Raw genomic sequence first — 22,500 nt, 5'->3', positions numbered from 1 at the left:
ACCAAAACAATCCCAGCCCTCTCTTCAGGCCTCCATTCCAAGGCTACTCCATCAAGACACAAGAATAGCTCCCAGGCTTTAGCTTGGTCCGGTCAGCCTTGTAGAAGACTTCATGCGCAATGAGGGCACGGGCAGAGTGCAAGCAGGAAAATGATTGGGCGGGCGGCTTATCACAGGGCTGCGACAGCCACAGATACCAGACTTTCAATTCATGATGTCTGGATGTAAGGAGAATTTCAACGAATATGACGAAAAAATGCTTCTGAAATAATTTTCTTTCGTAGGAAAGTATGCATATTCGTACGCTTCATCTTATCTATTTGTTCTTCTAATCAAAGTTGTTGAACTTAAGATTTAAGCGCTATGAGTGTCACCTGTTAGAAATATCAAAGCCTTTAATCAGCTATGAGTGAGTGAAATGCTCTGTGTGAATATCTGTTATGTTCGGCTGTGCTGCTGTCTCTCTACGGGAGCCAATTTAGACCGATTTTAGAACGCTCCCGGCTAAATTCTGAAAAATCAGGGTATCTCTTCCCTGATTGGTTCAGGGAATCCATCTTTCCAAGCAACCTTTGTGGAGGTAGAAGGAGCAGAGAGGCGGGGGGCACTTTTGTAGTTGTTTATTTTCAATATTGTGCCCACTTGTGCTCTTTCCCTGCCATTATGTCTGTTTATTCTTAAACCTTCCCTAAAGCAGTTTTAAACAAGAGTTCAGCCTATTTGTGGAAGGGGACAAGGGTGAAGGGAGGGGTGGCCGGGTTGGGGATGTTTTGCAATGGTGTGTGGGATGCTGTTTACTGCCTTTCCCTCATGGCATCACAGAGAGAGTGGATTAACGAAAGTGTGTGTGCATGTAAGCTCTCTCTCTCTCTCTCTCTCTCTCTCTCTCTCTCTCTCTCTCTCTCTCTCTCTCTCTCTCTCTCTCTCTCTCTCTCTCTCTCTCTCTCTCTCTCTCTCTCTCTCTCTCTCCCTCATACACATTCTAGTTTATCTCCTTTTTGAAAGGCACCTGAAGAGAATCTAGCTTCACTATGAACCTTTAACTGTAAAGAAAAAGAAAAGGCATCAAACATGTGGAGCATCAAACATCCTGTACTCTGCCCAAATTGTCTCCCCCTGAATTATGCACACAACCCCATCTTATCTCCAGCCTAGCCAGGTCTCACAGCTTCTCCCCAGTCTGTATTCTCCCTCTCTGTCAACCCCAACCAACCTCTGCAAAGCAAAACCATGCCTGGAGTTTTGATCCCTGTTGGTTTGACAGCTGGCACAACCTTCTCGGATAACATTTGGATACATTTTTTTCTGTTAAACACAAAACGCTGCCAGAATGGCCTTCAAGGGCACAAAACGGCAGGACATTTCAAAACATGAATAAACATAAATCAATTAATTTGCTTCATGGTTATTCATTACTTCCTCTGCGAGGGGTCTGCGTAGGGCCTACAAAAAGCGGGATTAACGACCTAATTGGCCGCTATTCTTTTCCTAATGACTTGGTGATCAGCAACCTGCTGTTAGGGCTAATGTGCCTGTTATTGCCAGGAAAATTAACTCGGATATGAACCGCGGAAATGATTGATTCTCAGAGTACATTATGAAAGATTTAAGTCCAAGTGCCTATGGCCGTTTCCTTGAATCAGACCATCTAATATTTATACACAATTCATACCGTGTCAAAAGGTGCTGCTTAACCTTCTAGTAATCCTCTAATACAGCTGTCAGCGTCTTGCCTCCACCCATCCGGCGACTCACCCCACCTTATTTATATGTGAACATATGTTTCCACAAGCAATACCCGGCAGGATCGATATCACAACTTTATCTTTGGAGATGGCAATGATACATTCACACATACCCACCCATAACTCCCCCCCTACACACACCCACCCTTCCCACAGCTGACCAAAGTCCTGCAATAACATTGTTTTTTGCCATTTAAAAAGTGTGATTCCTCTCATGAGGGATATTGCACTAGTTACTTAATGCCACAGTCAACAGAGGGGTGTGTCGCCGATAAAAAAAACAATCATTCCTTCTTCTCCACCAAGCAAGAATCAAACATCTCCCCGCATAGAGACATCCTTTGACTGACACAAAAACACACATGCACAGAATCAGCCATGTCACCACCCCACACACACACACACACACACACACACACACACACACACACACACACACACACACACACACACACACACACACACACACACACACACACACACACACACACACACACACACACACACACACACACACACAACACACACACACACACACACAGGTACACCTACACAGACGCGTAATGCAAGTCCCATGTCCAACCGGAGGGACAGAGGGCTCTGGAGATGCAGAGCACAGCGCGGAGGAGGAGAGCAACTCACCGCTGAAGGGCAGCATCCCAACCACAGCAGCAGCAGCAGCGGGTTCAGGACCGCGGACAGCGACAGCATGGTGCAGCCTGGTGGTTTTTTTTTTTTTTTTTTTTTTTTGTGCAAAGTGTTTTTCCTCCTTTTTTCACGGTCAAATAATTCACGCGAGTAGTTGCTGCCGGCTGGCTTTCGCCGTGTCCACCATCATCAACAATAGCACCATCACCATCACCGTCCCCACCGCGCGGCGGTAAAATCCCTGGCTCTCACACACTGGCGAAGAGGCGAGGGGATCCGCGCGCACTCCGGCGACGCGCGCGCACGCCATGTGGGCAGCCGAGAGAGAGAGGGGGGGGGAGAGAGAGAGAGAGAGGGGGGGGGGGGGGGAGAGGGAGAGAGAGAGAAAGAGAGGGAGAGGAAACGCGAGGCATAAAAAGTTTGTGACGGCCGCGAATGCGTCGCGCCGCACCCGCCGCAGGTTAGGAACCTTTCTTCGCGGATATGACATCGACGTCTGCCTTTACTTTGGCGATTAATATCGGAATATGAAGCTGTTATTGGTCGGTGGCAAACGTTACCGTCTATGTATGGTATGACCAGAAATTGATGAAGAAACTTCCAGCTCAGTTTGTGTGTGTGTGTGTGTGTGTGTTTGTGTGTGTGTGTGTGTGTGTGTGTGTGTGTGTGTGTGTGTGTGTGTGTGTGTGTGTGTGTGTGTGTGTGTGTGTGTGTGTGTGTGTGTGTGTGTGTGTGTGTGTGTGTGTGTTATAATACAAAATGAGAAACAAGCCAGACTGGCTCCAAACTCTTTGGGGCACAGGCAATATTTAGCGGGGGCTACGCGGCACATACTGTTAACCTTGGGTGATATCCAAAAGTATATTTCATGCGATTCTAATAGCGTACAATAATGTGTGAAAATACTTTGAATGCAGATATGATATACATGTTTTAACTGTGGCCCTATAGAGCTACAGGCATTGGGAGTCTGATCTACCACCAGTACATCTTTGACTGAAGCCCTTACCTTTTATATATATATATATATATATATATATATATATATATATATATATATATAATAGGGAATATCTCTCTCTCTCTCTCTCTCTCTCTCTCTCTCTCTCTCTCTCTCTCTCTCTCTCTCTCTCTCTCTCTCTCTCTCTTAACCCCTCTCCCTCTCTGGCTCTCTGTCTTTCAGAGACACTTGGAGGAAAGGTTATCCGAAAGAAATCATGAACCTGGCGGAGTAAAGGGCTTCTAAAGAATAGGGCGCCATTAAATCGTTGGATCCTGTACTTGAAGACCCCTGACTTAAGGTGGATTCACAGAAGCGAATACACAGTCAAAACATAGCAGACAACTCCCCCCTGAGGGTATCTCAAAGCCTCCCCCCCCCCCCCCCCCCCGCCCCAATCCAGCAGAAGAGCTGGGACAGCGGGGGACACCAGCGAACGACGCCAGAGGACTGAGCAGCCTGCCTACCGGATGTCTTGGTAGGGCGGTTTGACAAAAGGAGCTCCCTTAATGGGGAGTGTGAGGTCGGGCAGGGGGTCTCTCTATCCGAGAGCGGCCCCCGCCACAGCATGGGTGTGTGATGGTGTGTGTTGGCGAAGAGTAGGGGGGGACGAGTGGGTGAGGCAGGGCCGGCCGCCAGCAGAAGCGGCTGGAACACGTCCGAGCGAGAGACAGTTTGATGAAGCTGCAGCGCCGCCCGAGGAATGCCTTTGACAGGGGGAGACCGAGTGGAGGAAAGTTTCTTGGCACGCTTGAACAAAGGGTTTTTTTCTCTCCGTTTTACGGGCCCTGACCTGAATGGGGAATGAGGAGCGTTGGTGGTGGTGGTGTCAGCGAGAGGCCCCCGTGACTCACTCTGTGCTTTATTGTACCTGGCAGTTAAAATAGATGTTGACTTACGGGGGGCACAGGATACAATTAGCTGTTGAATGCTTCTTTGGAAACGAGACCACGGAAAGGAGACACTAAAGTACTCTAAAATGGTGTGTCATTGGATGACATTAGTATTTTGATGGCGGACAATTTGTCAGAGTTTAGTGTCTTATGAAAAAGGCCCATCGAGAAAGTCTTTATTAAGGCCATTATTATAAATGCACCATTAAACAACCAATGCTACAGCAAGTTGAAAAACAAGCGTTGAGGAACAAAGTACAAATGTTGGGTACTGGGTGGACGGTATCCTTTCCTTACGTAACCATGTGGGTTGGTTACTATTTTGTAGGTTTAACAGATTTTGCTCTTCAAAGAGACCAAACCATTGAATTCTCAACACATACCTGCCATTCCACAACGATGATTTGTTCTGAATGAGGTTCAAGGGCTCACTCAGACTTAGATTTGAATGCAAACGGCACGAATGCATTCATTTTGTACGGTAGTTCTTTCAAGGACCGAAGCGAAGGTCCAAACAGATGAACGGCCCAGCCACACGAATCCTGTTTTTTTCTTGACAGTGCATTTCCCTTTAGACTCTTTTTTTTCAGTTCAGTATACCTCATTATGCTATGCTCCCCAGTTTAATAAACTGTAGTGGTTGACCTCCCTGTGATCCCACGCAAAGATGAGTGTGGGAGTGTGTGTGTGGAGGAGGGCTGGTTTAAGCGGCCTCACCTGGCCCCGAGTCGGACTGAATGGGCTCATGGACTGGGGGAGGCTGGCGCGCACATTGCACATTGAGTCATCAATGTGCACGTTAAACCAGCCATCACCCACACACACACATGGGAAGGGAGATCTCCTTCCTGGCATCGTTTATCTCCATTGTCATTGTCTCATCGTCTGCAAGCCTTACAATAAACCCGTTTTCAATCTCACCACCCTGCATCCTTGTATCTCGACGAGTCCGTAAAAGCCACCTAGGTGGAGTATGGCAGCCACCTAGGTTGGGTGTGGAATGGACCTCGCTACAACGAGATCATTCACAGTGCGTTTCAACAAGGCAAAGAGATCGCCAGGCACACAGATTGACTGCTTGCTCATCATGACCGTATGTGGGTCTGTGGTGATGAGTAACCGCCCAAGAGTGTTACAGCCGCTGCTATGCGTCAGAGTACAATACAAGGAATAGCACAGATGGATAGACAGAAAGACAGACAGACGTGCTGATGGATAGATCAAGAGGGGAGAAGAAACTGCTTGATGCTACCCAGAGGTATCCTCTCCCCTTTAGTATCCAAGGCTTCTTTTCGAGTCACTTTCAAACTTTTCTTTGCACAAAAAGCCAACATTCATGCATATATGTCATCCCAGATAAGACCATTTATTTGTCTTCTTATAGTGTCGGCAGAAGCTATAGAGCTTCAATCAGTATTATCACCAACAAGGGTCATATATTCTGCCTCATCGCCTTTGAGCCAGGCACCTGGTCCATAGCTGCAGACCAGTGACAAGTAGCACTCCATCATGGTGTTCTGTTACCAAAACCGCTTGGTTGTGCGTGGCATAACACACGTGGCATGCAGTGACGTTCAGGTGAAAGCAAACCATTGCGATGAGCATTTATTTGGCACTGCACCAAATATTTATTCAAGGTTTTTTACATGGGTTGTAAACATAATGACACAGCTTTGGGGAGAGGAAGAGGCATCTCTGGAGATGGGTTGTGTCACTGGAAGGCCAAGGAGCTGGAGAGGCTGAGAGATGTTGAGTCTCCCCGGAGTCAGAGAAAGAAGCAAAACACTGCAGGACAGAAAATGTTATCACCAAACCCAAATACTTTGGTATCACTAATCAGAAGCCTTTTGAAATCCCGGTGCAGTAAATCGGAAATGTGTGGCTGTGAAAGGCAATGGATCATGCAGAGACGGTCCACTGATAGCGTTTGACAGCACACCGGTTGGCAACAACACAGAGCTTCAACCCAGCTTTGATCAGAATCCAGTTTTAATACTTTTGAAAGTACCATCCAAAGCACATGAAAACACGACACACTTCGTCATTGTTACAAAAGTGGATGTTGACAGGATCGATTTGTGCAATCATAGACAAACTGGACAGATAAAACGACATAAATAGGCTTTATTCCCTTTGATAAAGAAATCTTCCCCCCACATATATCAACTTAATTGTGTAATTAAGGCCTATATATATGGAAAACATCCCGTTTTTTTGGGAGAAACTGAGGTATACCTTTTGGAAGAATAAAGTCTATTTGGGAAAAATATTCCCTTATTGAGTTGATCCTGCACAAAAACAGTTGATCCATATTTATATTACTATCTTATCGTCTCTAAAGGTTAAATTAATAATGGGAATAGCGATTAATATGTAAACACTACAACATGAACGGGTTATGGTGAAATGCAATGTATCATGATGTTATTTTAAGTTGTTCTTTGTTGAAGGGTCCAAAAATAAAAGCTTATTATTATTTACAAAATGAACTTTACTTACAAATTGGGGATATTTTTTTAGCTCATTAATGTATAGATAATAGCATAACAATACTTTTTAAAAACCGATTAGGGCTTAGCCAGACATTTTCAAAACAAACAAATATATTCATTGCAAATTTATTTTCTATATAGATGATCAAACATTAATTCAAACTTTTAGGAGCCGGGGACACATGCAAGCTTTCGGAAGTGGACTCAAAAAGGAACAGTATTGTACAAAATAATAACAATAATAATAATAATAATAATTACAGTTTTATCAAATGGATTTTTCTGTAGCACCTAGGGTGATCCGTGATTCAACGAAAAAAGCCCCTCTGTGGTCGTATTCAGAGTAGCACCTGAAGAAATCAGAGAGAGAGGGGGGCGAGAGAGAGAGAGAGAGGGGGGAGAGCAACGAGATGGGTGGGGCGGGGGTGGGCAGGAGGGAGGGAAGGAGGGGGAGACAGGGCTCAGAGAAAGTGGATGAGTGGATGAGTGGGGGGAGTGAGGGGAGGTGATAAACGCTCTCTGTTTGCTAGCAAAGTGTGACACTGTGTCCCCGCCACGGCATGAAACGTCCTTCTCTCTCCATGGGCCCTCCTGGTTTTTAAACGCAGAGTCAAAGTCACGTGATTCTGGACCTTAAAAAGGCCCCCCTCCCCCCACCCCCACCTTATTCCATTTCCTCCCCCCCCCCCCAATATCTGGTCTACGGTGGTCTATGCTTGGACAATAGGGCTTTGGGGCTTTCTTCCTCTCCTTCTTCATCTTCTTCCACGTCTTTTTCTTCTCCTCTGGGCTCGAGTGGGCCTTCTTGGTAAGGGAAAAACAAAAAAACAACCAAAACGAAAAACAACCAAAACAAAAACAAAAACAAAACACAGATTGACGGCACCGACACAGGTTTTGTGGATCGCGAGGAGAGAGGGTCAAAGATGGCGGTGAGCCCCATCTGCATGCCTTGCTCACGGTGCCCCACCCCCCCGGCCCTGTCCGTCAGTGGGGGGGGGGTGTGGGGGGAGATGGGAGGGCGACGGGGGCGACGGGGGGGGGCCGTCGGGTCAGGGGGTCTTAGGGGGCCGGGGGATGGGTTGGGGGGTCTTGGGGGGGGGGGGGGGGGGTCTAGCCGAGGAAGCAGACGGGGCCGACCTCAAAGCCAAACCGCTGGTTCGAGTCCCCGAAGTCGTTGAGCATGACGTCGATGATGGGCACCTGGTCGATGCGCGGGGTGTTGATCTCCAGGACGGTGCGGGAGTAGCCCTGCCTCTGCTGCGGACACACGGCGACACAACAGGGGGCTCCGAGTCAGACTCAACGCAGAACATGTCAAAGAAGAATGTACGCACTTGTTGTATAATTCTACCTTCATTTTTTCCTTTCAACCCCCCTGATGTCCCCATGTTATATTATTATCGTTGTACTATTGTCATTGTTTTGTTTGTTTGTTAGGTACTTTGGGTCAACCCTGTTGTTCTGTTAAATGCGCTATATAAATAAAGTTGACTTGACTTGTGTGTTGTACGTCCTGGCACTTAATAGTAGTACTTAGTATTGTTCATCTTATTCTGGCTATCTTTGCTGCATACAGGGATAGGTTTCCTAGCTATCTTTTCTGTATACAGGGATGGCTATCATAGCAATCGTTGCTGTATACAGGGATGGCTATCAGAGCTATTTTATGTTGTATACAGAGAATGGGTTAACGTAGAAATTGTAAGTGCTTGGCACTTTTTCCTATGAACATCCTTACTGTACCGATAGCGATATATTGTTGTTTCTGTTTCTTCTGACAAATGTACTTATGCAAGTCGCTTTCGATAAAAGCGTCTGCTAAATGCCCTGAATATAAATGTAAATATCAAGACATTACGCTCAGCAGAAACTGTTGCGGGTTGTATTTATCGTGTTGCCCAAATCCCCCCCTGATGAAGGCCCCCAAATGCAGCCGTAAAACCCTGCGTGTGCGGTTGGCCCTACCGAGCATCCGTCCGACAGGGGCTTGATGAAGGGGTTGTTGTCGTAGGACAACTCCTCGTCGTTGGAGCCCAGGAAGCGCAGCGCCTTGTTGTAGTCGTCGGCCTTGGCGTCGTACCACGCCACCGACTGGTGGCAGATGTAGGTGAAGTTCTGGCGCGCCGAGGAGCTCAGCAGCTTCAGGAAGGTCATCTGCACCGTGCTGACAGTGTTCTCCGACACGTCCACGTAGTTCAGCTGCGGGGAGAGGTGGCCGGGGGAGGGAGGGAGGGAGGGAGGGGAGGGACATGGGTGAGGGTAAGGGGAGGCAAAGGGAAGGGACAGAGAGATGGGAGGAGAAAATGAAAGATAGGAAGAAAGAAGGAAGAGTGTGCGATGGGAAAAATAAAGGATGAGAGAAAGAGAGAAAGAAAGATTGGAAGAGAGAAAGTAAGAATGAAAGAAGGAAAGAAAGGGAGGTAATGTTTGGTGGGGGTTTAGGGAAGAGAAGGGGGTAAGATGATTGGGCAAGAGGAGAAAAGATGGGTTAGCAGGAGAGAGAATGGAATAATCCATACAGTATAAAGGCATAGATAAAGGAATGGAAAAGGTGAGAATAAAAAATGGGAATCATAGAACATAAAAGGGATGAGGGACAGGGAAGAGATTGAAGGAGAGAGGACGATGAGACGCAGAATATGACAAACGCATGTATAACCTCAACCGAGGTAAAAAACCTAAATGGAAATAATGACTTTTGATTTAAATTGTAGAGAGGCTGTAACTGATTTCTGGCTGACTTACAATCTTGCCACGCTTGAATTCACTGAACCATGAACCTGGAGCCTCCTTGGGCCAGTTGGAAATCCTTACCTGATAAGGGAGAAAAACAAGTTGAAAAACAAAGTGTTAGAAAGTCACTGTTAGTGTGGTCAGACTAAGCCTGTCGCTGAAAACTTCAGAGATCCACATTTGCATTTTCCAAAATCGTATTCTGAGATTGAAAAGGCAATTGAGACGCTCACAAAGAGCATTAACACAAAAGTGGAATTGACTTCGAACTAGACTGGAAAAAGAAGCAACACAATTTAACAAACAACAGTATAGTCAATAGCGACATCAATAGCAGTGCAGATAATAAGTAACAATCATCTTTGTAAAACAAATCACTACAAACTTTTTTCCAAACAACAACTTGACCTCTGCGCGGTTCCTCTTAGTGCCCTTAGGCTGGCTGCATTGACTCATGACTTACTCCTGCAGACTTCTTGTCTGGGAAGATACAGGTCTCGCCGCCGGCTGTGAAGTTACAGAAGACCTTAATGGCGTCCCCTATGCATCCCTGGTTGGGATCGATCCAGTATTCACCTGAAAACAAACACACGTGTCATTTGTATCAGGGGAGGGGGGGGGGGGGGGGGGGGAGGGATTCCATTGACTTTCACTCCTGAACTTGCTCCACAATAGATTACTTCACACACCACTAGCAGACGTTTATTTTCTAGGGTGATGGTAGCTTTTGAGGGAACAGGTGGAACGGCCTGTCCTCGAAAAACGTTCTGATGGTCACTTCCCCAAAGCACAGGGATTAAGGAGTGTTGACAAACTGTGCTGTCCTGCCAGGGCACGGCTGGTAGACTTGCCTGTCCTAGTCTAGTCCACTACCGGCCCCCTGGATCCGTAACGGAGCAGACCTATAATAAGTGTTTTGAACGATGTCGCCTCAGTGAAAAGGGTCTATTGGAAAACACCCAACCCTGGCGGTCAGCTGAAGATGTGATACGACGCCGTTCTTTTGCACTTGGAAAGCCGTAGATTTATAAAGAATGATGTCATTGCTTATCAGCCAAAGTGGTGAGTGGAGGCTGTAGCGTTCGCCGTGGAAGCCCTTTGATTTGTATGTTTGGACCGAGCGTCGTTTGTATAAGTACCGCCAGGCAGGAGGGACTCCTATTGATTGTTACTCTGGCGTTTCCCGGCCAAACGCAGGAGTTGACGGAAACCCTCGTTAGACACAACAAACAATCAATAATGAACTCTGCGTGGAGTCTTAAATCTCTTGTTGTTATTGCTGTACCAAGCGTTTTCAATTAGTAATAATAGAAGTCGTAATAAAGTCAAGAATCGTTTGTGATGATAATGTTTGGATGCATTTTTGTAACAGTAATTGTGCAATTATTATAAATTATGATTATGATTATTTTTTCTATTATCATCATAAATATGATTCGTTTTATTTGCTATTATTATTTATAATATCTCCCCCAGTGATGTCCCCCCCTCTCATTCAATCATCATCCGCAGGCGCCCACCGTCTGGGAACTCGGGCTGGCTGAGGTGCAGGTCGTTGCAGGTCCTGGCCGGGTTGTCCTGGGTGCCCATGGGGAACTTCATGCGCTCGATGTCCTGCTTGAGGTTGTTGAGGGAGCCGAACACGTCCTCCATGCCCTCCGAGTACGCGGCGTCCATGCCGTAGTCGGCCAGTGGCTCGTCGGCCTGGGGTTGGTCCGCCTGCCGCCTGTTCTTCCTGGAGGCCTGCTGGATGGGCAGGGGCTGGATGATGTCGCCGGGGGGACCCTACAGGGGGGAGACGGGGGGTAGGGGGCGTTAGAGAGGGTCGTCGTGCGGTGGTGCAGCCACCGGCTCTTGCTGGGTGTGTTTGATCGGCGTCGGGGAGGAGTCCCTGAGATCAAGGTCACTGGGAGTAGCGAGACGTGCTAGCTGGCACAATCCAGGGTGAACTGAAGATGGCATCGTGCATGACTGGAGAGACAATCTTGTTTGAGCTCTTGGAATCTAAACCCCATACACACACACAAACACACACACACAGACATAAACACACACACACACACACACACACACACACACACACACACACACACACACACACACACACACACACACACACACACACACACACACACACACACACACACACACACACACACACAGACACAAACACACACAAACACACACACAATCACACACACACACACACACCCATCCATACACATACCCACACAAACACACACACCCGTTCTGAAGCGGTGCTCAGGATAAATAACAAAGACAATCTTGTCTAAAATAGTTTCATATGTTGCTCCAAAAGTGGAGAGAGTCCCAGACTATCAAGAGAGAAGAGACCTGAACCGTGTCCCGACGCGTCAGTGTGCATTTGCAGTGAGAGAAAACTGAAGTTCGGGAGGAGACTTCAGCCATCAACTCGTGGCATGCGCATTAAATATAAATTAATATGGAACATATTACTGTTACCAAAACATTTACATTGAAAATATGAATTCCAATTGTGCCTCATGTCCTTTGCCTTCAAAAAGAGGCCAGACCTTATGAATCTTAAGCACTTAAGGACACTGTACTAATACCCATCACACATACACCTTTTTTCATAAAAGCTATGGAATAAATCTCTGCAGTCATAACAGTATGAGCTTGGAATCACACAGAGCAGCATTAACAACAGAGCATGCTTACAGGTGGTCCTGGGGGTCCAATCAATCCAGTGTCTCCCTTCTGACCGCTGGTTCCCTGGAAGGAGAGCAAAGAGGAGGAAATATGTTACACAACCACTAACCATCACACAATATTGTGTCCCGGGGCAAAAAGAAACTCCACTAATGTCGAGTGTAACTGAGGATATGGCTGAAGAGACATTAATGCACCGTGGGATTGGGTGATGAAAATTTGGGAAGTGCTTGCATAAAAGAGCTGGAAGAGTGTGACATGTAACGTTATGCAGTTGGATAACTTACAGACGACCCCTTGGATCCCTTTGAGCCATGGGGGCCCTGCAGTGGGAAAGACACAACACGTTGTCAACGACAGTACATAACAGATGCAGCGTCAACGGTCCCTGGCAGCTGGGCTTTCCGGAGGTACTAGAGAGAACTTACGGGAATACCGGGTGGGCCGGGAGGTCCGAGAGGTCCGGAAGAGCCGCCGAGACCCTGATGAGACACACAGAAACAGCGGGGACTTCAATTCACCTGTGGGGGCAGTTTGACGCTGGGGGGGAAGGTCAACACTCCTGTCCAACTGGGATCAGAGGTAACCCTGCCTCTGGCCATGTCTCTCTCTGATTGGTTTAGGGGCCAGGGGATTTCAGATGTAGAGGTTGGGTGTTTAAAGAGAGCATTGGGGGAGGCGGGGGGGTTGTACTTACGGCGTCACCCTTTCCTCCACCGGTACCCTGGGGTCCTGGCAAGCCGCGGTCTCCCTTCTCTCCTGACTCACCGGGGGGTCCGATCAGACCGATTAGACCAGGGTGACCCTAAAACCATAAGGAAGCAGGTGGGGGGGCACACGCACACACACACGCACACACACACACACACACACACACACACACACACACACACACACACACACACACACACACACACACACACACACACACACACACACACACACACACACAGAACACAAAGAGACCAGACAAAAGATCAGGATAGAAACAACAAAGCTTAGTAATTATTAATTTGGCAGTGCCAGAATAATTATCCCTCCTGATGGAAAAAAGCTTTCTACCCTTTTTTGACCCATCACAACAAATAAGTAAATTGGGCTCTTTTGTCTTCAACTGTACAGACGCTTGTTAAAAAAAGTCATGCTGGGGGGGGGGGGGGGCGGGGGCGGACCACTTCTCACAATATATAATGAATGTGTTTATGATGGTTGTCACTTCTAACCGTGGCACCCCTGCATTCTGCATCTGCTTCAGAGTGAGGGCCATCTGTTGCTTTTCCACCGGCCCCGTGCAAATGACCGCAGCCCAGAGAGGATTTGATGTGGCTTATACCTCCCTAATTCAATCAGTGTGTGGTAGCTCAAGACACTCAAGGTTTGGAGTTTAACTCGCAAATAAATACACCTCTTTCTTCCTCTCGCCATGAAGGAAATATAGCAGTAGAAGGCTTGGGGGGAAGAGACGGAGGTGAAACCGTCTGAGATGTTTGCTTACTTTCAAGGACCTCAGATAAGGGCGCACGCAAGAGATATGGGAAGCACACAATGAAGCAATTTGAGATTAGCATCACAATAACAACGCCTTGCCTTCTCTCCTTTGTGGCCCGAGTCGCCTTTCATGCCCGGGAGACCGGAGGGTCCCTATGGAGGGAAGAAAAGAGTCCGTCAAACACCGTCGGCAAAGCAAATTAAAAGAGTGGAAGGGATTGAGAGGGATGGCGGGGAGAGACAGCCTCACTTCAACCCCCTCTGGAGCTATCATAGCACAAATAGGATCTATTGCTGTCAAACAAGTGCTTGGTGAAAGTTGATGAAGTGATGCATCGTGAGTTCGTGACGCACCAAAAGAAAACAGCCCAAGGGACCTTAGTTTTAAGATAAGGGATTATCATTATGGGGGATGACAAGACAGGATTATAAACAAAGGAGACTTGATGGAGGTCACGTTAGAGAAGGGGTATGGGGGGGGTGAGAGGGGGGGAGTAGAGATGATAGAATGGGTTGAGGGATAGAAGAAGAAGAAGGCATAGAGGGGGTAGAGGGTCTAAAGGTGTAGAGAGGGAAGATGGGGTCGAGGACATAGATGGGATAGAGGGTGTAGACAAGGTGGAAGTGGGTAGAAAGGGTAGAGGGGGTAGAGGGCTTAGCGGGGGCAGAGGGGGCGGAAGGGGTAGACGGGGCGGATGGGGTAGAAGTGGGTGGAAAAGGGTAAAAAGTTTGGAGGGGGTAGAGAGTAAGAAAGTGTGGTGGGGCTTTCTTACCAGGGGTCCGGGAGGGCCGTCTTGACCTGAAGAACCCGGAAGTCCTTGTTCTCCCTGAAGAAGAGAAAGAGAACGATATGATAGATCATTTGAAGAAGAACATTCACCACTTTTCAAGGAACATTTCACTGTGGAGATATGTGAAAGTGAAAGTAGAAAGTGAAAGTAAAAGTAAAAGTAAAAGTGAAAGTAAAAAGCGTATAGTGCGCTCTGCTCACCACGGGCCCGGGGATACCACGCAGTCCTTCAGGACCTGCTTTCCCAGAGGGTCCCTGTGCTCCAACTGGTCCTGTCTTACCCACAGGTCCCTCTGCTCCATACTCTCCCTGTGAGAAGAAACAGCATCAAAAATATTATTAAATATTCATCAGCTTGAGTCTGACTGATACAGCTCCATGCAAAAAGATATTCAGTGCAGTTGGATCTCAGAACCAGCAGCCTGAAACCCAAAGACTAAAGGGGCAGAGTTAGGCCGTGTCTCTTGTTTCGGTACGGAGGTATGCTACCAAAGACAACTGATTTGAGCAGGTAGACTAAGCATTCAGAAGGGGGAAGTGTATCTCTACTGTGGCCAGTCTACACAGCGTTGTTTTGAAACCTTTACAGACACGTTTTAACGTTACAAAAGTGGTGAATCGACCTTTTTGCCACTTATAGCACTTAGTAGAGGCTACCGAGGTGTTTTGCATCAATACCTCAGTTGATATTCTGTCAGTCTTGCTGTTAATTTTTTTTTAACTCTGAAAGCTCTTTGGAGTTTTCACTACTTAAGAGCTTCATACCGATCAATCTTCACACAGATCCTGGCTTTTGTCCTTGAACAGCAACAGGGGGGCTTTTCGGTATTGAGCTTTCCACCAGACGTCATAATGGTGAGGACATATTGATGAGGGGATTACATTTCTCTGACAGCCAATTAGTCCTGGATTTGACACTCTAGGATCCGCTTGCCATCCTGGCATTCTCTCAAATAAACCGTATCCTTCCCCTCACAATGTTTCTCGCATTTGTGTGCATGTGTATCGCACGCACACACGTATAAATTACTGTACTGCACTCACATGTGTGTGTGCATGCGAGTGCATTCCTATGAGTGTGTTTGCTGCTTTTTCGGCTCTGTCAAACGCACGGAAATACGACAAGAAATGTGTGATTTGGGAAACCGACAAGGCAGCGCCGGAGAATTCATTGTTTGTTGCTGGTCTTTGATCTGCGGATTCTGATCGCAAGAACAACATCCCGGAACCAGCGAAGGGGAGTGAGGGGGGAGAAGGGCAAATGTTTTTGTTCCAGCATGGTGTCATCCATACGGGGGATTTCATCTCAGCCTCAATTTCAATCTTGTTCACCATGCAGACAAAGGCACGTTGTGGCCGTTTCAAATGAAGCGATCCATTTGCACTTATTGCACTCTTTCGATTCTCCCGCGCATCAGATAGTCGTTAAAACACCCTAGCCTGTGTGCAAATGCCATTGAAAAAATGCAATTGCTTTCCGCAATTACATGGTATGTAGTTTCAAATTAGATTGCAGTATTGGTACAGAAATTGCATACAGGTACAGATGAAATACCCTCTGGATCCTCAGTAAAGAAGCAGGAGGCTGAACGGTCGGACTGAAGGCTTACCTTGGATCCCTTTTCACCTTGTCTACCCGACTGGCCTGCTGGCCCCAAGGGACCCTGGAGAAAAATGATATTAAGAACTCATTAATATGTTGTCCTTCATCATCTGTGTCATTCAGTGTTTTACCTTCTCATACGTCTGGAATTGTTTATCATGTAACACGCCTTTGGATTCTATTGGTTTTAATTCAATGGGTTTCAATTGAATACAACTAAATTAAATTAAATGATATTCAATTCAATTCAAGTCAAATCATTTCAAGTCAATTAATTTCAATTAAATTTGTTTATATCATTCAAACATTGTCACTCATCATTATATTATACTTTTCAAATTGGCATTCATAAGTATTGATAAGTGGCTCATAATAAAACAAGCCAAATCACTAGCTCTCATGACAGACTGGACGAATAGGGGAACGATAAACCTTTTGCTAATATTAATCACGCTGATACGAGTGTAAAAAATGTCGCCTTAAACAGCAGGATTGAGGAGAGTAGTTGTTGAGCCAGATTAATGAGTGTGAGTCACTTTGGATAGAAAGGCTGTCAGCATTTTTAGCTAACTGCCCTCTAATCAACACAACAGTGCTTTGCCTTTTGGTGCGAGCAATGACAATGAGTGACTGGACTGAATGCAGTAGGTATGCAGTCGGCTGAATGCTGTCTCCCCTCTCTCTTGTGTGGGTTATGTTTACGGCATTATGACGAGTGTGTGCTGTTGTATGAATTCTCAAGTGAGAGTTGATGTGCATGCATAACTTTAGAGAGAGAGAGAGAGAGAGAGAGAGAGAGAGAGAGAGAGAGAGAGAGAGAGAGAGAGAGAGAGAGAGAGAGAGAGAGAGAGAGAGACCTGGTCAGTTTTTTATGCATTAGCAGATTATTGTGTCCATGTGGTTGTGTATGTGCCGAGTTTGCTTTGTGTGTGTATGTGTGTGCTTGCTTGCGTGTGCTCTTGCTTTCTGCGTGTGCATTTGTTAGTGTGTGTGTCTGTGTTTTTGTGCGTGCATGAATGTGTGTGTGTGATAGCGAACAATCCCTATGCATCAATGACCACCCACTCTGAGCCAATTTAGAAGAGATATCGGGGGGAGAATAACCCGGCAATTAGCATGGAGAGGATAAAAAATATATCAACAAAGGCCATTAATATGGAATGAAATGGGGGTCTAATTTGCTCTGCAGCGTTTGTCACGTAGAAACACACAGCCCGCGGAATACAAATGCTGAGCTTAAAAGTGCAAAGCACACTGAACTTCTAATTGCCTGATCAACCTACAGTATGAACCCTGCTGTTTGAAATTCCTGACACAGAATTGCCCAGGAAAACGCTAATCTAGCAAATAGAATGGAAATGTTACTTTCCCAATGTTACAGGAAGCCCCTGGCAGTTGGCACTGAGCTCTGTCGTCCCCAGTACTCTGCCTCCTCTCTGCTATCGTATGCTTCTGGCATTCAATGTATTGAGACTTATTTCACATTTACTGCTGCTGTTGATCATCCATGAGGCGCACTAAGGGTGCTGTCCAAACAGTGTACGCAGAGTACACACACTGTTTAGACGTTTGGACAACACCGTTGCAAGACACCGTTTTAGGAGCTGTTTTAATGCTCCGCTAATTCCACACCAAATATGTGTTTGATTCATTCATAACTTCTGATGGATGACCGCACAGGGAATATTAGAGATCGGTCCAAAATATGCTAACCCCACAATATTGATATTCTTCCCCGCTGGCAGGCAAGAGCAATAGAGAAGCAATCTCGGATGAATAAACCGCTATGCCTCTCTTGGCTGAATCCATACAGTAAAGTTGAAAGGCATGATTGAGCATGTATTCCACTGAATACCAATGTGTTTCCGTCCTCCATGCAACACCAAAATGGACTTGGAATAAGAAGGAGTAGTCCCTCTTGCTGAGCAACACATGCCAAACTTTAGTTTGTACTTAGTCTTGTTCTTTGTGTTTTGGTGTGCTGCTTCGAAAACCAATAAAACTGTGAATGGACAATTGTAAACAAATGTTGGAAAGAAAAGAGCTCAATAATGATTTGTGTGTGTGTGTGTGTGTGTGTGTGTGTGTGTGTGTGTGTGTGTGTGTGTAGGGGATTTATTTGCGCTGCAGTCTGATTCGTCTGTCATGTTGAACAATGACAGTGCTGAAAGTAACAACTACATTCCAAAACTTAAGACACACTCTCTGCTATTTCCACATTACGACCACCTCTTCCTAAGTAATAAATAACAATAGGCCATTACTCTGGAAGAACACACTTGTTTTTTTTCCAATACGAGCTTATAAAATGCTGTGGTTAAAATAAATTGTGCTTGTTTTGTATCTCTTATTACGATGAAACCATTTTCCTACTCCACACTGGTTTGCGGAGAAGTGGAGCATAAGTGAGACATCCAACGAGGGGGTCTCATACATCATGCACTTACCCGTTTGCCAGGTGGGCCTGGTACTCCAGCCTCCCCGGATGGACCAGGAGGTCCCTAAATTGGAACAAATGCCACACTTTTACAGTAGTTATGCATAAACCAGATTTAACAAAGATGAAGTGTCAAATATATAATACATTGTGTGTTAGACCTTTTCCACGTGATTTGCATGAATTTTAAAAACAGCAGACTCACAGGTTGACCGGCGTCTCCGTCATCTCCCTTGTCTCCTCCTAAACCGTCCAATCCCTGAGCAGAACAAAAGAACAACGTGACTGCATGACTTTGACGTACAATGAGTTATAGTTTGTTTTGGGATTGTGAAAATATTTCCAATACACGCTCACTACACATAATACCACTTCAGTGTAATCTCATAGAAAAGTAAAAAGTAACATCCACATAAAAAAAAAAAACATATATAAATGCATTTGACCTTTCCTTGTTCATCTATAGGCAAAGCCTACCCCAGGAGGGATGAAACAAAGGCTATCCCCTGAATGAGGTGTCCAAAAACCCCAATGCATTCACCCCGGATTGATTAAAGTCCCCATTAAGCACTTACAGCGACACCAGCCTCTCCGGGGGGTCCTGGGTCTCCGGGGAATCCGACCGGCCCCTGCACACGGACAAAGAGTCATAGCGTCAGTGACAGTTCTATTAGCGGCTCCGCGCAGGGTTCTCCAGGGTCTCCATGGCAATAAGCCGGCCGTGTAATCCGGCTACGGTGTGTGTCGTGTCAGGGGCTGACGTACAGGGTTTCCCTTGGGGCCGTCGTCACCGGAGGGGCCGCGACCGCCAGCGGGGCCTGCGGCTCCGGGCGGTCCGGATTCACCTTTCTCGCCGGTTTCTCCTCTGGGGCCCTGAGGGACAAGAGAGGCAGGAGGAAGACTTTAAGAAGGTGACTTTGTCATCGTAAACCCGAGTGGTATCAAGAGGTGTGCCGAACTGGGTTGTCAACGCTACGCATTTTGGTTTTTTAACCTCGAGCTTGGGCAGCCTTATGAGGAACACCAGTAAGAATAAAGTCTGCTTTCATGGCCCCAAAGGTAGGAGGTGAATACAAAACAGGTACTTGACAGATCCTTCTTCTACGAGTCTTTCCACGGCGAAACATCAACAAAACACCCACACTCTCCACACCCCGCATCAAGATCTAACCATGAAACCCCCTAACTCGTCCCGACGTCGGGATTAAACAACAGCAGGCAGGTTCAAACTTGCGCGCCGGGGGGGCGGTTGGGGCGTAATTACAAGCCCGGTAGTTTACAAGGGATCGTTAGACGACCCGTTAGCGAGGGTGCTGTTTTTCCCGCTCGATGTCAGCGGTGTGCACTAACTCCTCGAAAGATAGCAACCCGACCTGACAACGGGCCTATCCGTCACCGTGGAGTGATACACAGCCAGTGGACAGCTCCGTCAATACCCCCCCCCCCCCCCCCCCCCCCCATAAAGCCGGTATACTTGGGCCCTACCCGACGGGTCTGCTCAGAACAGACCTGCTCCACTGTGGATCAGCGGTACGGTTTTTCCTGGACAGCTCGAGGAGGCAACACATTAATACTTGCTCTTGAGTCCCCCCTCTCTTCCTTCCCAGTCTCTAATTAGGAGGAGAGATTTTAAATCCACTCAACGCATCACGTTCCAGGAGGTACCGGGGAGCGAGATAAATAATACACGCAAACAAATAAGGCCATCTGGTAATCAATTATTCTTTATAATCCGACAAAAACAATGAACGCCTTCTCCCTGCTGCATCCGCTCATCCAGCAGGTGTGTTGTTTGTCTGTTTGGACCCAGAATGAAATGCTTTCCCCTAAATAGAGACGTACTCGTCTCCAGGTCGGTTCGTTATCGACGCAGTTAGATTGGTGCCGTCTAAATGTGGCCTGGCTAATCATGTAGTGACGGCAATGGCTGCCCGTCAACATGACACTGCGCCGCAGCAGCCGGCGGTGAAGCACTCCCCATTGCTCAGCTGACAAATAATTAACATGGCCTAATTAGCTGCCCTCGAAGATTTTAATTAGTTAAAAAACGAACTGCCGCAATATCTCTCGTGGGACGCGGGGAAATGGCACGCCAGCGGTTTCTGTGCACTTATGCATTAAAGTGTGGCTCAGCTGGTTAAGAGGTTGAACCCGACAGTAGAAACCGCAGTGTGCTACATTTGAGTGTTTTGTGCATTGCTTGAGCTAATGCGACCTTAAGGTAGGGATAGAAAATGACTTATGAATATCAAACAAACTATGTGGATTAAGGGATTAACAAGCATAAAGTGGGTGCGAGCCTGTGTCTGTGTGCATGGCTACGATGCATGGGCTTACATTCACGCTTTCGTTTCCCATCCTCCCTGTTTTTGTTTCCGGTTTTAAGTGCGAATACAACTTTTCATTTCGGGGATATGTTTTATTTTTTCCTTTTTCACATGTTTGATCATAGTTTATGCTTTTAAATAAGCGTCTTTGGCATCATTGCTGATGAAAGAGCCCATGATAAAAGGCCAATCATCATCATATAAGTCATATATAATAAGTCATAATATAAGCATCCTTCGGGGTATATTTTTAACGCGGACGGTCCATCACGCTGCACTCACCCCCATGCCAGGCTCTCCGGCGGGTCCTGGGTTGCCTGACTCCCCGTGCTCTCCCTGTTGAAAATCACATGTGACAGAGTGACAGGTTATCACCCCGGCCTCCGAAGAACCGTCTGCGCCTATTCAGTGGTAATCCGTCAGCCGCACCATACATACATGCAGCATCTACAGTCAATCACTGGAACATTCTCTCACTTTCTCAAGTTCACACGTTGGTAAAGAGTTAGCATTGGCATGAATATGTTCTCAAGTTAATTAATAAACCGTAGGAAATCTGGCCGGCTCGAAGCCATCTGGAACCACAAGTTGGCTGTTACCTTCTCTCCGTTGCCTCCCATGGAACCGATACCACCAGGTGGTCCTTGTGCACCCTGTGGAGAAAACACACACACACACACACACACACACACACAGACAGACCCAAACACAACACCTCTGTTATTACAGTAACAAGCTCAAAGAAAGGAGGAGGAGAGTCAAAGAATCAAAGCCTGTGTCGCAGGTGAGGGTAGGCTCAAGCTGCTCATCAGAATTCAGCATCAGCTCAGAATTCAGAACGCCAAACTCAAATTCAATATTCATACGCAACTACAAAGACAATTTTGACCCTAATCTGTGCATTTTCGGCCGTTGTCTCATTCCCCCACAAGCAATGGGGCAAGCAATAATACTATTAAAACTTTTTGTTATTTGTTAACCATAGCGCTGCTTTTCTTTCTGGTATTTTGTAGTATATTACAGTGTAAAAAAAACAGTGTATACACTTACATGCCTCTATTTGAGAACTTTAAATTGAAACATTTGCATTGAATCCAAAAGAAACAGGGTTGTCATGGTAACACAAGGAGGAGGTGAATGAACACGAGACTCACGTCGGCTCCGCTCGGCCCCTGGGGACCTCTGGGGCCAGGGGGCCCGGGTGGACCCTAAAGATGGGGGGACCAATTCAGGACATCCGTTAGAAATTCAACCAACGGCCGAGTCAATGTTATAAATCGGGTAAAGCTAGCGTTACAAAAGACTCATATTTTGTATTTTGACCGGCGAAATAAAAGGGTTAGCAAGATCGTTGAGAGCACATTGATTTTAATGCTGAAGTGTAGCACTAAGTGTTCAGTGTTCAATTTCATAATTGCAAACTCTGGAGTGCTCTCCGGCAACGCCGGCGCTACGGCACAGAAATAAAACACACAAAAACAGAGAGCGGCGGCAGCACTCACCATCGCTCCGACGTCGCCGTTCTCTCCTTTGTCACCGGGGGGGCCGGGCAGACCCTGCGGAGCACACAGAACCGTGAGTGCTTGGCCTGAACACAGTCAACGTTTAGAACGGGCCACGCACGTCTACACGATTAGCACCTAACAC

The 22,500-nt window shown here is 46.7% G+C and overlaps 2 protein-coding genes across 3 annotated transcripts in view; both read right to left on the bottom strand.

Moving 5' to 3' along the window:
- LOC130386930 (noelin-3-like) overlaps window positions 1–3,439 on the bottom strand; it is a 15,554-nt gene extending 12,115 nt beyond the window's left edge. The window contains exon 1 of one of the 2 annotated variants that reach the window (XM_056595796.1): window positions 3,423–3,439. Coding sequence is in view for 1 of the 2 variants with exons in the window: in XM_056595794.1 (XP_056451769.1) it covers window positions 2,388–2,456 (69 nt within the window). In the remaining variant the exon portion in view is untranslated. Of the gene's footprint in view, window positions 1–2,387; window positions 2,457–3,422 lie in introns of those variants that run through there. The other variant, XM_056595794.1, reaches the window with a different exon arrangement.
- A 4,430-nt stretch (window positions 3,440–7,869) lies between these two features.
- LOC130387240 (collagen alpha-1(XI) chain-like) overlaps window positions 7,870–22,500 on the bottom strand; it is an 80,576-nt gene continuing 65,945 nt past the window's right edge. The window contains exons 47-67 of the mRNA XM_056596254.1: window positions 22,356–22,409; window positions 22,008–22,061; window positions 21,453–21,506; window positions 21,136–21,189; window positions 19,292–19,399; window positions 19,102–19,155; window positions 18,732–18,785; window positions 18,537–18,590; window positions 16,097–16,150; window positions 14,688–14,795; window positions 14,470–14,523; window positions 13,796–13,849; window positions 12,906–13,013; window positions 12,637–12,690; window positions 12,496–12,531; window positions 12,218–12,271; window positions 11,035–11,299; window positions 9,978–10,090; window positions 9,527–9,595; window positions 8,747–8,980; window positions 7,870–8,038 (exon numbers count right to left, since the gene is read on the bottom strand). Coding sequence (XP_056452229.1) covers window positions 7,892–8,038; window positions 8,747–8,980; window positions 9,527–9,595; window positions 9,978–10,090; window positions 11,035–11,299; window positions 12,218–12,271; window positions 12,496–12,531; window positions 12,637–12,690; window positions 12,906–13,013; window positions 13,796–13,849; window positions 14,470–14,523; window positions 14,688–14,795; window positions 16,097–16,150; window positions 18,537–18,590; window positions 18,732–18,785; window positions 19,102–19,155; window positions 19,292–19,399; window positions 21,136–21,189; window positions 21,453–21,506; window positions 22,008–22,061; window positions 22,356–22,409 — 1,836 coding nt within the window. The 3' untranslated portion in view covers window positions 7,870–7,891. The remainder of the gene's footprint in view (window positions 8,039–8,746; window positions 8,981–9,526; window positions 9,596–9,977; window positions 10,091–11,034; window positions 11,300–12,217; window positions 12,272–12,495; window positions 12,532–12,636; window positions 12,691–12,905; window positions 13,014–13,795; window positions 13,850–14,469; window positions 14,524–14,687; window positions 14,796–16,096; window positions 16,151–18,536; window positions 18,591–18,731; window positions 18,786–19,101; window positions 19,156–19,291; window positions 19,400–21,135; window positions 21,190–21,452; window positions 21,507–22,007; window positions 22,062–22,355; window positions 22,410–22,500) is intronic.

This window comes from Gadus chalcogrammus, chromosome 8 (assembly GCF_026213295.1).
Source record: "Gadus chalcogrammus isolate NIFS_2021 chromosome 8, NIFS_Gcha_1.0, whole genome shotgun sequence".
In the NCBI taxonomy this organism is placed as follows: Eukaryota; Metazoa; Chordata; class Actinopteri; order Gadiformes; family Gadidae; genus Gadus; species Gadus chalcogrammus.
Note: the sequence above shows the minus strand (reverse complement) of the source record. Positions and strands in the feature narration are given on the sequence as shown.